Source organism: Eublepharis macularius, chromosome 5 (genome assembly GCF_028583425.1).
Source record: "Eublepharis macularius isolate TG4126 chromosome 5, MPM_Emac_v1.0, whole genome shotgun sequence".
NCBI classification, from domain to species: domain Eukaryota; kingdom Metazoa; phylum Chordata; class Lepidosauria; order Squamata; family Eublepharidae; genus Eublepharis; species Eublepharis macularius.
Window position 1 is genome coordinate 145,782,130 of NC_072794.1, and position 16,237 is coordinate 145,798,366.

General features: G+C 40.3%; 2 protein-coding genes across 2 annotated transcripts in view; one reads left to right on the forward strand and one right to left on the reverse strand.

The window, feature by feature from the left end:
- NCOA3 (nuclear receptor coactivator 3) overlaps window positions 1-11,996 on the forward strand; it is a 51,747-nt gene extending 39,751 nt beyond the window's left edge. The window contains exons 17-21 of the mRNA XM_054979528.1: window positions 283-387; window positions 1,180-1,408; window positions 4,841-5,015; window positions 6,233-6,374; window positions 8,567-11,996. Of these exons, the coding sequence (XP_054835503.1) occupies window positions 283-387; window positions 1,180-1,408; window positions 4,841-5,015; window positions 6,233-6,374; window positions 8,567-8,581 (666 nt within the window). The 3' untranslated portion in view covers window positions 8,582-11,996. The remainder of the gene's footprint in view (window positions 1-282; window positions 388-1,179; window positions 1,409-4,840; window positions 5,016-6,232; window positions 6,375-8,566) is intronic.
- A 1,582-nt stretch (window positions 11,997-13,578) lies between these two features.
- The window catches only part of SULF2 (sulfatase 2), a 137,599-nt gene continuing 134,940 nt past the window's right edge, over window positions 13,579-16,237 (reverse strand). Inside the window, exons 19-21 of the mRNA XM_054979690.1 lie at window positions 16,186-16,216; window positions 15,875-15,931; window positions 13,579-14,577 (exon numbers count right to left, since the gene is read on the reverse strand). Coding sequence (XP_054835665.1) covers window positions 14,547-14,577; window positions 15,875-15,931; window positions 16,186-16,216 — 119 coding nt within the window. The 3' untranslated portion in view covers window positions 13,579-14,546. The remainder of the gene's footprint in view (window positions 14,578-15,874; window positions 15,932-16,185; window positions 16,217-16,237) is intronic.

The following is a 16,237-nucleotide window of genomic DNA, read 5'->3' on the forward strand; positions in this document are numbered from 1 at the left end:
GACCGTCTTGAACGCTGCCGAAAGATCTTGTAAAATCAGCAGCACCGTTCCACCTCGACCCAGAAATAAAGTTAACCAGGGTCAGAAAGGGCTGTTGGTACAGGGCACAGGGGAGAGCCAGGAAGAGTGGTAGCTTTCAGCACCCTCTTTGAGTGATTACTGGATCTAACCCTGTCTTTTAAAATTTTCAGTTCAAGTAATGCATCTAATATTATACACTCTGTAGTTTTAGGAATGTTTATATTTTAACCACTTCTGTTATACAATTTTCTCATTTTTAAGTTTTTGAATCAGACACGTCCAGCACTGGATATGAAAATGGAGAACCCCAACCCAGGCAGTCCATCAGTGATGAGACCTGTTATGCCCCCCCAAATGGGGTCACAAGTGAGTTTTTGTCAGCGTCCCCATCGTAGCTACATAGCAGTGCTTTAGATACAATCCCAAGCTCCCAAAATAATTGTCTGTCTACCACATTGTCGTCTGTTTCTCCCTACCACCTTCCATAAGTATCTTCGCGAATTTTTGCAAAAGTGTTACAATAGTACTATATCTTACTTTCTGTTTGTGTAGGTGACCTGAAACCTTGCTTGCAAACCAGCCAGTGTGGTATAGTAGTTAGAGTGTTGGACTAGAATCTGGGGATTCTACCCGCTCTACCATGGAAGTTTGCAAGATGACCCTGCTCCAGTCACATAATCTCAGCCTAACCTACCTCACAGAGTTGCTGTGGGGATAAAATGCAGGGGGGGAGAATGATAAGCTGTTTTGGTTCCCCCTGTGGGGAGAAAGGTGGGGGTTTAAATGCAGTAAATTAATGAAATGGGCAGTCCCAAATCATCCAGGACTTTGTTTCAGAAAAAGGCTCAGTGGCTTATGGTATGACCTATGAGTATTCCAACAGACGTAGAATTGCAACCTGCTAGTTTCTTGATGCTGTTTTATTATTGTGTGTGGATCGTGATGCGCGCTAGTGGAACAATACAAACATATGGTTTACTGCAAATTCAGTGAATTTCTTTGAAAGAGAAAAATATTCATCTGCTACTGAACCTTTTAATACATGCACTCTTTTTCTAGTTCTGAGCATGATACGCTTAAGAATTGTTGGTTTTGTGACATAAATAGTTCTTTCTCTGTATTCTCCAATGGGCTTTTTATGTGTTTGACTGCTTGCAGCAAGGCTTCCTTAATGCTCAGATGGTGGCTCAGCGAAACAGAGAGCTAATAAGTCACCACATCAGACAGCAGAGAATGGCGATGATGATTCAGCAGCAACAGCAACAACAACCTCAGGCCTTCAGCCCCCCTCCAAATGTAACTGCCTCAGGCAGCATGGATGGTTCTGTTGCAGGCCCTCCAATGGCTCCAGTCCCACCCCAGCAGTTTTCATACCCAACCAACTATGGTACTTTTTCCACCTTTTCACTTCGTTGTTGTTTTTTCTATTCCTTTTGGATCCCTTTGAGCTACATCTTGTAACTCACATCAAGGATTAGGATAAAATACAACAATTAAAAAAATATGAGGAGGATATTTTGAGACAAGAGGGGAAGAGCAGGCAATGTAAAGGTTCTCATATTAGGTAGCAAATGAGATAAAACTGAATTGTCTGAGTGCATCTGTCAGTTTATTTCATATCTCAGTGGTTTTTCCCTCATCTTGGCTGTGTGGTTCTGATTCAAATGATGGCAAAGGCATTCCCAAGCATTTTTTAAAAATGTATTTGTGCAAAGCAAAAAAAATAAACAAAAACCTCAACAATGGTGGCAAATCTATACATAGGCTTCTATAAACGGTCTCCAGATATCTAAAAATAAGTCCATATACCATTCTTTTCTATATGTTATACATTCAGATGCTGGTAAGTTTATAAGGACCTCAATCCAATTAATTATGGGAAAGTGGATTTTTGTCTTTCCAATGCTGTAGTATACGTCTTTTAGCGACTGTAAGGGCATGGGCGGTCCATTTATGTTGACCATTAGTTAGGTTCCATTAGACGGACAAATAATTTAATAGTAAGTAAACATCCTCAAAAATAAATTAATGTTCTAATGCAAAATTAATATGAGTAATGCCTTTTTCCAAAAAAGACTGAATAACTGGACGTGTCCAAAGCATATACTTAAGAGATGCAGCTTGTAAGTTACAGTGCCATCAATTGGACCATGTACTTAATCCTTTACTAAAGAGGCACTGCGGTGTCCAGTATACCCTAAATGTATATTTTTTTTGTTAACTAAGTCACAGCTTGAGATCCATAGAAGCAACAGGTATAAAACTTAAAGCTAAGTCCTGTTGCATTGGTAGAATTGGATTCTCTGACTCACTGTTCCTTTCATCTCTGAGCCTCTGCATATGATACTTATTAAACAACATCAATTATTTATGAATGAACATTGTAGGTTTTGTTTTCTCTGTTTATTCAGTAAGGGCACTCAAACTTACTGGGCCATATTTAAATGCCAATAAATGTTGCAATTGTAAATACTGCCATTCAGCAAAAGTTGCTTGAAAGTGGCTTGGATCATAATGTTAGTTTGGAATGTGAGAAACGGCCAGATTGGTACTGTTGTGATTATGCATCGTACTTCTCTAACTTCAGAAATTGGAGGAGGAACTGGATCTATTTTAACGCAAGTTTACTCTAATACATTCCATTTAAAGAGTGGCTCCAAACAAGAAGTCTCCAAGAGAGCCCAAGATGGTTAATCCAGTTGAGAGGAGCGATCCCAGTAATTTGTATATGTTAACAAATATACCCGATGATGTAAACTTAAGATCAGGAAACCCAAATCCTCCTCCATTAATTGAAATTTGCTTCATATTTAAAGAACTCCAAGATGGTGATGAACTTCGGCTGTTGGTTTCTGATTCAAATGATGGTGTAGGCATTCCCAAACATCCCAGCAAGTCATTCCTCTTCTCCTACTAGGAAGATCTAAAGAGCTAACCTCAGGCTATTTACATGTGTAATGCAATTTAGAAGGATTCACATCTGCCCCAGTTTCATAGAATCATAAGGGTGGAAGGGATCTCTAGGGTCATCTAGTCCAACCCTGTGCACAATCCAGGAAATTTACAAATACCCTTCCCCCACTGCAGTGATCCTTACTCCATGCCCAGAAGATGGCAAAACACCGCCAGGATCCCTAGCCAAACTGCCTTGGGGAAAATTGCTACCTAACCCCAAGATGGTGATTGGCCTTACCCTGGGCATGTAAGAAGGGGCACGAGAACTAAGCGCTGATGTGACCCTACCTGCCCTCCCTCTCAGGATCTGCCTAGATTCACAAAATAAGCATTGCTGTCAGATGGCTATCTAGCCTCCTCTTAAAAACCTCCAAAGATGGAGAGCCCACCACCTTCCAAGGAAGCCTGTTCCACTGAGGGACCGCTCTGTCAGGAAGTTCTTAATGTTTAGCTGAAAATTCTTTTGATTTAATTACAACCTATTGGTTCTGGTCTGACTTTCTGGGGCAGCAGAAAACAACTCTGTGCCATCCTCTATATGACAGCCCTTCAAGTACTTGAAGATGGTTATCATATTACCTCTCAGTCATCTATCTCCAAGCTAAACATACCAAGCTCCTTCAACCTTTCCTCATACAACTTGGTCTTCAAGTCCAATTTACGAGACCGTATATTTTTTTTAGTATTTCATAGCTATAATAACTAAATTGGTTTAGGATTGGGAGTTGGTTGGATTACCCTCAGCCACTCTTCAAGAACCAAAGTGATGCAAGGGAACCAATGTCAAGCCAGAGAACCCCAGTTGCAAACCAGAGAATGCCAATCAAACTAAAGTAAGGGGGGGGAGGTTGCTGGAGGTGTAGAGTTTAAAAGGAAGTTTGTGGCGGCTTGAAGGGCTCCTTTGGAGGTAGAGGAGTGGGATGAGAATCTGTCTCCTGTCTCCTGCTAGCCTCTCTGCTGCAGGAGAGCTTGACTCCACTTCACACCACTGGCCTCTCTCTTGCTGCTGCTTCACCTCTGCTGTGGCTGCCTGCAGCCGAATAATCTGGCCCAGCAGGTCCCCCTAGATCCAGTCCAGGATACTCTTACATGGACTGGCATACCCAGATTATGCTGGATCAGCATAAATCTGGCTATAAAGCCAGATCACGAATCCTGGATCACACACTCCTAAAATAGAGGTCCATGTTGTATGGGTTTCGCCCCAAACAGCACTGCTGTAAGAAAGCCAAAGCAGAGCAAGAACCTGTGTTAGCAAAAGAGTAGTAAACTACTTGTGGGTTAGAGTCATTATTCAGCAAAAAGCGAACATCCAGAAATTCTTGCTGGGTCAGAACAAGGGTTTATATAGTTGACAAGGGTGTTTTCAACAATGGCCAGAAACTTACTCAAGGAAATCTACAAGCATAGCAGCATTCTGCCTCCGCCACCAGGCTTGACATTCAGAAGTGTACTGCCTTTCTCCTATATTTTGTTAATAACTATTGCATATATAGTAGCTTGACTGATCTCTGCTTGTTTAAATCTGTTTTAATTGTTGTATTTGCATATTTTAATTGTTAGTTGACGCACTGTTATTAGTCTAAGATGTATTTTGAAATAATGCTGCTTGAGTCCTTTCAAGAAAGAAGGCAGGCTAAAAAGAGGCTTAAATAAATAAAGAGGGTTCTGCTGATATGAAAGGTCAAGATCTTGTCAGGCTATCTTCTTGCAGTATTGACTGAGGTGGACTAGGCTGGTATCTCTGGAACTTCATTTTTGTGAAAGCAGCTTTCCTAGGGGTCAGTTTCTTTTTAAGCAAAAGTAGCTTGTACAATAACTGTTTAAAATAACCCCAGATCTGTTGTCTCATTTGATTTGTAAGGAATGAGCCAGCAGCCAGATCCATCTTTTAACAGAGTATCAAGCCCTCCAAATTCCATAATGGCTCAAAGAATCGGACCCTCTCAAAATCCCATGATGCAGCATCCTCAGGCAACACCCATGTATCAGTCCCCTGAGATGAAAGGCTGGCCATCAGGAAACATGGCCAGGAGCAGGTGAGAATGGGAGTGGTTGATAATGGGTGCCACACTGGCTCAGTTTTAAATGAACCAAAGCACAGAGGTTAAGGATCTGAATTACGTGCTGTTTAAGTGTATGGCCTGAGGATAGTTTCAGGTGGGTAGCAGTGCTGGTCTGCAGTACAGCAGCAAGATTTGAGTCTAGTAACACCTTAATGACCAACAAGATTTCCAGGGTCTATAAGCTTCTGAGAGTTGAAGGAGCTTGACTCTTGAATGCACGTACCCTGGTGATCTTGTTTTGTCTTTAACATGTCACTGGACTGGCATCTTGCTAACCTGAGGATAGTCAGACTTACACTTGTACATTTTGTCTTGATTCCAAATCCAAGCAGATTATGACTAAAAATCCATTTGCTGTAGAAAATTAAAATTCTTAATGTGCTCATTTAACTAAGGAATTGTGGTCTATTTGCACTTTTTTGCTCTATGAAATTACAGTAAACATGATACCTTTTGCATGAGCTGATCAAGCATTTGACAAGTGGACATCTGAGCATGCACTGAACTTTCCCCACATCTGAGGTGTGATGCCCATAGAGAGGCCTCTAAGAGAGATGTTCTGAAGACCATCCTTCTAGGGATGCTGTTTCAGACTTGGGAGGGTGGACTCAAGGGAGGTTAGTGTGGAAAAGTATGATACAGAGGCCTCACCTTGGATATATTGGGACACTAGAAGCAGAGTGATTGACGTGATTATTGCAAGATACAGAAAAGGTGATCACATTCTCTTAAAACAGTCTGTATTTTTTAATTAAAACCATAAGAGTTCTGTCTTTAGCATACATATCTAGATCATGTAACTGTTTACAATGGTAGTTCGGAAAGCCAGTTGGAGCTTCAGGTGCTCCGGAGAAACAATTATTCATGTTTTCAAACAAAATATATGGTTGTGGGATATCTTGCCACAGCACCATCTGTGATTGTGGGGGGCACCTACTTTCATATGTGTATATTGAATATCCAAAGCCCTTTTTTGTTGGTTTGATGCAAAAATTATATCCTGAAGGCCAGGAAGAAGCTTGATAATTCCAAACAGTGTTCAGTAATTCCTCCTGTGCTCAGCTGAAATACAAAGATCAGCTAGATCCAAAAGAGGCAGATCCTTTAACAAGAATGTTGGTATCTATTAGCAGTGTTGTACTGTGCCTGTAACTGTATACCTTTTGAAAGTTTAATTTTGTGTCCTCTAGTTCTTTTCCACAGCAGCAGTTCAGTCATCCCGGGAACCCTGCAACCTACAATATGATGCATGTGAATGGCAGCAGTGGTCACATGGGACAAATGAACATTAATGCTATGCCTATGTCAGGAATACCCATGGGGCCAGACCAGGTAAGACGACTCTAATGAATGGTTTCTAGATGCAAGTTTTATCAGAATTAAAAACAGCTCAACCACTCAAAGTGCCAATGCTTCAAGAGAAACCAGAGACACTTCAATTTTTGTAATATTGCCCTGACTCAGAAAACACATCAGTATATCTAATTCTCAACATGTCCCTGTCTGTGAATATTTAAGTATGGAGATGGAAGCGATGGGCAGACAAGACAACTTTTTACAAACCTTAAAACAGCCCTAGGTTTACAGAAAAATCTGAAATCTTAAAAAAAATTGGGGAATTAAAACTCCCCAAAATCATAGAAGCTGTGACTGCAACTTTGAAATGAATGTGCTCTGTGGCCATTGCTAGGCAACCACAAAAGTATTGCTAACTCTTCAAGCCTTAGTTCATTTCAGTACAAGGCAGGGGGAATGCCAATAAATTACAAAAACATATATGACTGTATTGTTAAATATAAAGTGCTCAAGTGCTCCAAAATCTTCAACATTTCTTCACCAACATCTAAACCTGCCATTTCTCAGATAGGTTCCTTGGTGGGGTTTTCCCTCTGGTTGTAGTTGGGCTTGCTGAACAGCAGCCACCTCATGAAAGTCAATGTGGTGTCGTGGTTAGAGTTGTGGACTAGGATCTGGGAACCTCAGAAATGGACCATAGATTTCCTGGATAGAGGGTGCCAGGGTGAGGGAAAGCTGAAGATCGGGGGCGGGGGGGGGAGATAATGGTTGTATGGCTGGTGGGTGGGGAGCAAGAAGCAAGGAAAGGGCTATGGGGGAGGGGAAAGAGGATATAGTGGAAGAACGGGGAAAATGAGATGCCCCCTGAAGTCCTTGTGGGCCTCCCACTTGTCAATATATTTCATTCTCAGTGTGGCGACTGGGGCCATGAACAGACAAGTCACATCTTTCTACAAACCTGTTATAAGCCTCAGGTTTGCAGGAAAATGTAAAATCTTGGAGGAAAAAATACATTGGGTATTAAAAGCCTCCTAAATGACAGAAGCATCACCTTTTGCTTTAAGAAAAAGATGCCCTCTGAGATTCAGTGGCCGTTGTAGGGGTTGCAAGGTATCCACAACAATGTGTCTTCAAGGCTTTATTTCTGTTAGTAAAAACCAGAGGGAGGGGAAGGGGCCCTTTCCGGGGATGTTTGAGGCTCACCAGCCACCCCCTGCTGCCTTTTCCTCAGCCCTGCAGGGAGGACTCATTGGGATCAGGCCCAATAGCAACTCACTTGGTGGTGACCACTTACTCACTCTACCATTTGAAAGCAGCCACTGCATAGAAGAGTGTGATGTAGTGGTGCAAGTGTCAGACTGGGCTCTAGGACACCCAGGTTCAAATCCCACTCTGCCATGAATGGGGAGCCTTGGGCCAGTTACTTGCTATCAGAATAACCTATTTTACAAGGTTGGTGTGAGGATAAAATGCAGGAGAAAGTCAGCGTATAAAGTTAAATAATAAATAAAGCTGAATACTATGGAGACAGGGAAGGATGGCAGGTGGAAAGAAGGAAGTAGAGAAATGAAACCTGATCTTGTCAGATCTCAGAAGCTAAGCAGGGTTGGTCTTGCATGGGAGACCTCCAATAAAGGCTGGGGTTGTAGAGGCAAACAATGGCAAACCACCTCTGTCAGTCTCTTGCCATGAAAACCCCACCAGGGGTCACCTTAAGTCAGCAGTGACTTGAGGGCACTCTCTACCACCAGGAGGATGGGAAAAAGGTACCGGGTGCAGAGGAGGGCAGGGAAAATGAGTCCCCCCTTTGCAAGACCTTGTAGCTTCCCTACCTGTATGATTATAATATTGCTTCCATTTTTTTGCTCCTTGGAGGATGGATGAGATAAAAAGGTAATGATTCCCCTTCCACTCCAGCCTTCCAGTTCCCTATCGCCTGATAGCTTCTCCGTTTTCACCGTTTTTTTTTTACAACCAAGTGATGAATCTTGCAATGGAACAACTGTCCAGGATCACAGTTCGAACAGATGATCTCATGGAACCCATAACATTTTTGGATCCTGGACTTATAGTAGGGGTGGTAATCCTATACTCAGTATTAGGTGCATTTCCCCCTCTGATGTACTGTGTGTATTAGTGCACTATATTTATGCTTCTACTCCTCAGTTTTCAACTTGCATTTTTCTGAATTGCAGAGTAATGTCGTGTATTTTTTTCTTTTTTTGCAGCAGAAATATTGCTGACACTTACAACTACAGTCTCCCAGCAGACAGATGCCACAGATTGTGGTGAGCTAGTGTAACAGAAAAGTGTGCACATACTTCATGGCAACAAGTCCTGGCCTTACGGAAATACCACATTTTCCAGCTTAATATGAAGATGTTCTTAAGTGACTTTATAAGTTATGAATGGGGAGAGGCAAAGTGTCTATTACTATAGGATGTGGTGTATAAAGAATGGTCAAATGAATACTGTTTTTGGCACTCTGCCTCTAGCAGTGCTTTTGAGTAAAAGTGATGGGTAGACTTTGTGTATGACCAGTTCTGTTTACCATAGCTATCCAAAGCCCTTAACTGTAGGCAGACCAACGTGCCTGAAGAAATCTTGTAAACTGTTTGAGTTCTCTGGTAAGAGCCTCTGACAGAATGTAGTTCCTGCCCTTGATCTAGGGGAAAAAAATCACCACTCCAAAACCTCTCTGAACATTTATGCTACTGTTACTCTTACCTGTAGATGTTGAGATGCTGTGCAAGAGGCAGTGAAAATGAGAACAGGATCTGTATCTTACCCTTTGATGCCAAAGGGTTACAAAGAAATTTAAATATATAATCATGGTAAATATTTCTATATTGATGTGCAGCTGTGTGCACTTTATAAAATGCTGAACATAATGGGTAAATGCAATATCTTAAATAAAAAAATGATGGCTATAAAAAGTGTGTTCAATGCCCCCTTTCAAACCCTGTGTAAATTACAATTGCACAAAATGCCTCTTGCGTATAAATCTGAGCAATAATTGTTCATCTTTTTGCCATTAAACTTCAGAAAATTCAAGGCAAGGCATTGCAGTCTGAAGAGAAAATACTTTGTGAATAAATGTTGTAAATATCTCAAGATGTTGTACTCTATACACACACACACACACACACACACACACATATATATATGACTTTTGTAGATCACTAACTCATTTTTGGAGAGTTTGTGAAGCTAAATATGTAACAAAGAGAATTTCTGTAAACTCAGTTCAAATTTGTTCAAATAGAAGATTTTTTTTTTATTTAAATGGTTTCAGCATTGGGTGACTGTGGCCCTGATCTTTGACAGTTTATTTACAATTTGATGGAATAGCTTTTTAAAAGATCATTTGTTTAAAGTGCACTTTGTTACTTTTTCTTAGAGGGCAATTTGATGACAAAATGGCTTTTTTAGCTGTCATAATTTGTGAACTTTTTAATACAACTTGTATTTCCAATTTGAGAGCCTCTGCTCTAGGGCATTTGGTTAATTTTTAATTAAGCCTTATTGTTCTGAACATGTTTGTATGTTTTTAAACTTCTCTTATCAGAAGACACATGATACAAAAATTTCCGAAATTCTTTAACAAAATTAAGCAGGTGTTACCACATTTAAGTACTATACTTGTAACAGATACATTTATTTTCAGGCGGTTTCATTCATAACAATGTTTAAAGTTGGAGGTTAGAACAAAATATCTCAATTTTCTGATCATTTAATGTCATACAATCAAGCTTATATTGATGGATTCAGTTTTAGCACAAGTTGTAGCAATTTGTCACAGGATCTTTCTATGGAAAGAAAGTGTCTGAAGCGGTTTTTTTTTAAAACTATTTCTACTGCATATTCAAGTTAGTTCCTCCTGAATGAACTATCAAGTTTATTATTTGGTTTGTAATGAAGGTTTAGGTTCATTTTGTGGAAGATCAGAGTTTTGTGAATTTATCTTAATGACAAAGAGTCTCTTGTGCAGAAATTGTTCTGTTATCCCCAGAAAGCTGCTACAGTCCTGGATCCAGGTTTTTTAAATGCTGCCTGTTCTGTGTGAATTCTATCTAGCTACTGTATTAACTCCCAGTAATGTTATGTTTCAAATACCCAGGCTCTGATTCAGAATTCTCTGTGTGTTCCGATGAGAACATGGAGTGAGTCCTTATGCACCCAAAAGCTTTCTTACTGACTGTTCCTCCCGCCCCGCCCCCCCCAAGTGAATCAGTTTGTTTTCACATATTGGTTTATTTGTTTTATGGACGTTTTAAATGTCATAACATGCCTTGAATTCTTAACTAATGAAATAATTTTTTAAAGCTTAAATGGAAGAAAACAGTGCAAGATAGCTGTCCCAACATCTAAGTCAACAAGAAAGGTCTTGTGCTCCATGTGTATATTGGAGATTTTCATGCATACAAGGTGCCTGAAGTGTATTTTTCTAGTTTGTACTGAATGTCCTACCAGTAAAGTGAGAGTAGCTTTCCCCCTCAGAAGCCCCTGATAATGCCAGCCCTAGTACATTCTCATATTCAGACTCCGAGAGCATATAAAGATGTTTCAGAATGCTCAGGTGGTTCATGATACTGATGAATGCTGGTGGCTTGGGTTAAATGTGACTTCCTACATTGTATTCTATTAGTGCTTGCCCTTTTTCATTTTGAGTGATTGTTTGTATTTCTGAAATGAGGTGAGGTGGTACCTGCTGTTCGCTAGTTAATCTGTTCTTTAGGATGTTATATTTTTAAGGTTTGTACTTCTTGCTGAATCCAAAGAATTTAATTTCAACTTGATAAAAATTAAATCAGACCTTGCGTGGAAACCAACAGCGCTTTGGGCAGTGCTAATTCAGATTATCACATCTAGCATCAAGTCTGAATACACAGACCTTCATTTATATTGCAATGCAATATTTCTAGTAACTGGAGTGTGGATTATATACGGTGTGGTCAGCCTAAATAACAGCAAACATAGTTGAATGGGACAATGAAGTTAGTTTAGTGTTGGTTCTGTAGAGGTCACTGGGCTGGATTCTATGTACCATAAGTACTGTGGCTCTTGTGAAGTTGAACTTTCCCCTTCGTTTTCTGGCTGCAGTCAGCTGTGCTGCTTGAAATCCTGCTCCTTGGGAGCAGGAATTTTTTGGGGTGGGCAGGGGTCTTCAGTGAGAGGGAGGAATCAGCAGAAATCTTGCATGAGTAGAGCCAAGACACAGAGTTCATCCCAAAGTACCACTTCTATAGAAATTATCAAAGAGAATTTTGTTGAAAAATACACTTATCTACCTTATTTTAATTTGTGCTTTTAAAATGGTAAATGAGAAGCATTTTTTCAGCTGTAAGAAAGCTATTTGTTGCACAGATTAGCACGCATGGTGTAATAGCAGACTGTCAGTTGACAGTGGTGCAGCAAACATAAAACAGTTCAACTGAGAGCAATATTTTTAAATATCTCAGGAGAAAGGCATATACAGTATTGAGAATTGACTATAAAGTTAGTTTACATTAAATATTGCTTGTAATAATCTTTACATCACAGAAAAAAAGCCTTTTGTGGGTTGATCTATTAAAAAGTTTGGTTATATGGTCTGTTTTTGATTTTTGTTTGTTTGATGTTAATAATGTAAATAAAGGTTTCTATTTGAAACTGGAACTTTGGCTTAATTAAGTGTTCACATATTAAAGAAATCAACATGGAAAATCAATTTTCCTTCTTTCAGAAGTGAAGTGACATAAACAGTTCTGAGCACATATAGTAACTCTTAACAAGGGTTTTGGTGATTCCCGAAGTTGTAGCCTGTTTTAATTAATTTGGGAAACTTCTTCACTAGCACATATCTATTCCTCCACAGCAGTTAATGGCTGTTATCTTCACCTTCCACACTGAGTTAAAACGAGGACTGGTCAATAACTGTGAAACCAAAAAAGAAACCAGTTGAATGTCCCTGCTGCATTTAAGGGGTATACAGCTGCAGGTATCATGTTAATCTTCTGTCTGCACCTCCTTAGGTGATTACTGGAGATAAAATAGGTATTAATGCCTTTAGTGGCACTTGCTCAATTTTCTTATGTCAGAACTCTGAAAACATGTGTGGTCATTAGGGAAAGTTTGTTATCCATATCCATCTGACCCAATAATTGTGCCATATTGAATTGACGCATGCATATTTCTTACTTCGTTGCATGCTGCAGTTCTGTAAGAATTATGCATGGGTGAATTTAATCTGGCACAAATTGTACATTAAGGTGGATAAAGGTAGCAAGTTTAAAAAAAAAAAAAAAAAAGATCACGTGATACTTGCCTAACACAGCAGCCCCTTAAAATCTGGTCGGTAGTTGATCTTCAGATTCTAAACATGCTGGGAACTAAGACAAGTCATGGCATATCCTCTAGCACACAGAAACCCTCCAGTCAGGAATATCAATCCCTGTTCAAGGATTGCCTAAGAATAAAAATCCCTTTGACATAAACCCTTTAGCACACACTTCCTCCACCTCCACCTTGTCAGTATGAATGAAGTCCTGTGGTGTTTGATGAAAGCCCACAGTAGAAAGGAAACCTGAAATTGAAACTTATATCTGGAATACACAATCCAGATTGGCTGTTAGACAAGCAAATTTTCAAAGAATCTTATGCAGAGTTATTCCAGTCTAAATGAATGGGCTTTGACTAGAATAACGGCACATAGTTGACTCCAGAAACAAACAAATCCTAGTAGTAGTAGGTGCAGGCCTGGAAACTGAATCATAGGAAACAAAATCTGGCAGTGAGAGGCTCGATTTAAATGGAACTGAGGATACCTAACTGACCACTGAATTGTGACTCATTTTCTTGTTCTGATTTTAACAACGACGTCCCCTTCTGGACAGATGAACGCCCACTCAGAGCAGTAAACAAAGTCAAGTGTTGTTAATATCCCCACGATAACCCCAGCTGGAGAGCTGGGGCTGAGAAAAGTAGCTTACCTGAGGCCACCTGCTGAGCTCATGGCAATAGTGGATTCAAACCACCAGAGGGGCTGATTTGCAACCCAACCACTTAACCACTACGCTACAGCAGCTCTCTAATGAATTATAATGTATTAAATAGATTATTCTTTTGTATTCAACAAAAACTATAGTTAAGCCTGAAAATGAAACATCCATTTTTTGAAAAGTTTAGGATTGTTCTTACTGGCCTAAGGATAATTAAAAGGGTTTCGCTTTAAAAAAAAACAAAATACCTCACACAAATATAAAAGTAAACAAGTGCTTTCTTTTATAGTAGTAGTTTTGGTTTTTGAACATACAATTTAACCACAAAGACTTAATACAAATCCAACTTTGTTAAAATTTTCAAGACATACACAAACTGCTTTTTTTAAATTTTGCAGTGCTTTTAAAAATGGATAAATTCTGGGATTTTATTATGCAATGAAGATGATATTTTCCGAAATGGTACTGGGGCATGCGAACAGTAACAAAATTGTTTTGAACTTTTTTTTTAAACAGGACACTAAATATTTACAGTACCATGCTGGAAAGCTGGTTTATTTGAGTGAGAATTTATTTTTATCCCAAGGTAGGTGAGTGAACAGTGAAGTGAACTGCTTCCATGAAAATAGACACCAGAAGAACGCTATGGTCTGTGCATCCGTTCAGTAATATTATCTTGAGATCCTGGGTCCTTCAGTGGCTCGCTCTTCTACTTTCTAAACTATGACTTGCCTAGCACAAGGGGGAAATCCACTTTCTTATCTTGATTTTTGTGTCTGTCAAATGCCAGTTGGAGGTGAAATTGAAGAAGAGTAATTGGCTTCCACTATAATGGTGCTCTATGGAGTTTTGTTTCTTGGCATTCTGTGTGTGTCAGTAGGTCACCCTTGTTTCTCTTCTTCCCTCTTGGAACAATTTAGTTGTGACTGGTGGAAGCAAAATAGCCTGTGAAGCAAGTGAGGTATAATCCAAAGCAAAAGCAGGTAAACCAGTGGGCTCCAAGAATGGATACGCACCCTCAATTACATCAGTCCCCAAGAGGTCACTGTATCTATTCAGATTGCATAACAGTGCAAACACCCTATCTACCTTAGCATCAAAGTTCATCCAGTCCTCCAGGCTAACGTTATAATTCGATCCGAAATCATACGCACTTTCATTAAGTCTGTACAAAGATTCAAGTTCTGGCCAGTTGATATCCTCATTGAGGTCCAGCATTTGCAAGAGATTAGCCTTCCCAGCCTTCCCAGAGCTGTCCTCTGTAACAATGAAAACAAGAACACATGACAGTTAGCATCCTCTCCCTACAGCCAAGCAGGCAATGAAGAAAGAAACGTGCATTCAGCAAGGCCATGCAGGGGAAAGACATCTGGAACACTTAAGCATGTGAGTTTCTCTTACCTTGTAGCACTTAAGCAAAAATACTTCTTCAACACACATCTTAACATAGTGGACATTTTAAGAGAAACTTAAAATGCCATCTTTGACGCTGATTTCTTTCAATAGGGGTGGGCCATTTAAATAAACCCACATTTCAGAAAAGATTGTACAGTAAATGACAAAGGAGCTGAAGGGAGATTCCTATATCCATGTCAGAGCCCTGGCTTTGGTACAATATTGGACTTACTGGATTCATGCAGAGCAAGGTTCAGACTCATTAATGACTTTGACCTCATTTAACTGTAACTAGACAGTATTGACACTAGAGATGGGCATGAACTGAAATATGAACCAAAACTTGTCACAAACCAAGCTGGTTTGTGAACCGGCGGTTCGTCAAAGCCTGTTTCTGATGAACCGTGACGAACTTTAGGATGGTTCATTTGGTTCAGTTTTCGGTTGGTCACTTGAGGTGTGCACCCCCTCGGGTTTCCCGCTTCAGATTTACCGAAGCTCAAAGCAGCACTTTTCTTGCCATTTGTAAACTGCAAGAAAAGTGTTGCTTTCAAATGCCAGCCACTTTTCAGCAGATGGGAAGGGAATCCTCCATCAGCTAAAAAAAGCTGCCGGAATTTGAAAGCACGACACTTTTCTTCCGCAGCAACTGTTGCTGCATTCAAACACCTCGCTGTTTTTTTCACCTGATGGGGGATCCCCCTCCCATCAGCTGAAAAGCAGCCAGCGTTTGAAAGCAACACTTTCCTTGCTGCTTACAAGGGGCAAGAAAAGTGTTGCTTTCAAACTTACCGCCCTGCTTTTTTCACTTGATGGGAGGGGGAGGAGGGGGTTCCCTCCTGCTCCTCCCATCGGGTGGAAAAAAGCAGTGGGGTGGGACGTTTGAAACTTTTCTTGCTGTTTGTAAATGCAAACAGAAAAGTGCTGCAGCTGCTGCTGCTTTACCGGTGCCCAGAAGTGACTAACCACAAACCGCCATTTTCCTGGTTCTTGCCCATCTCTATTCGACACCCATTAACTGCAGAGCCCTCTTTCTCACACATGGTTTCCTATGAGGTAGGTATTTTAAGAGTGAGAATAGAGGAACCTAAATTTGTATACTGCATGCAAACAGAAAGGAAGGGAAGGCTAACAGCTGCATGCATGTACTCCCAAACTCACAGCGACTTGGAAGATGAAGGTCTCTTCATTTCTGGCCACTTTCGTCGCTGAAACTGCCTAATTTTTAAGCCATAAAAGGAGAAGAAAAAGTTAACCATCACCAGGAGATCTACCGGAACACACACAAGATGGAAAAGAGGTCTCTAAAAGAATGTATCGATATAAAGCCCACAGCCCTTCAAAATAACAGTTTCACCTCCATGGGCTAATTCTGACCCCTGTTAGCCAGGAGAGCTGTTGTCAATTTCCTCCCAATGCTTAATGTGATAATACGGGGTGGGGGGGAATAAAAGCTTTACTTTAAGCAGTACCTGTATTGCTCGTAGCTTCCATCTTTAAGTCCTAAACAGGAAAAAATAATTG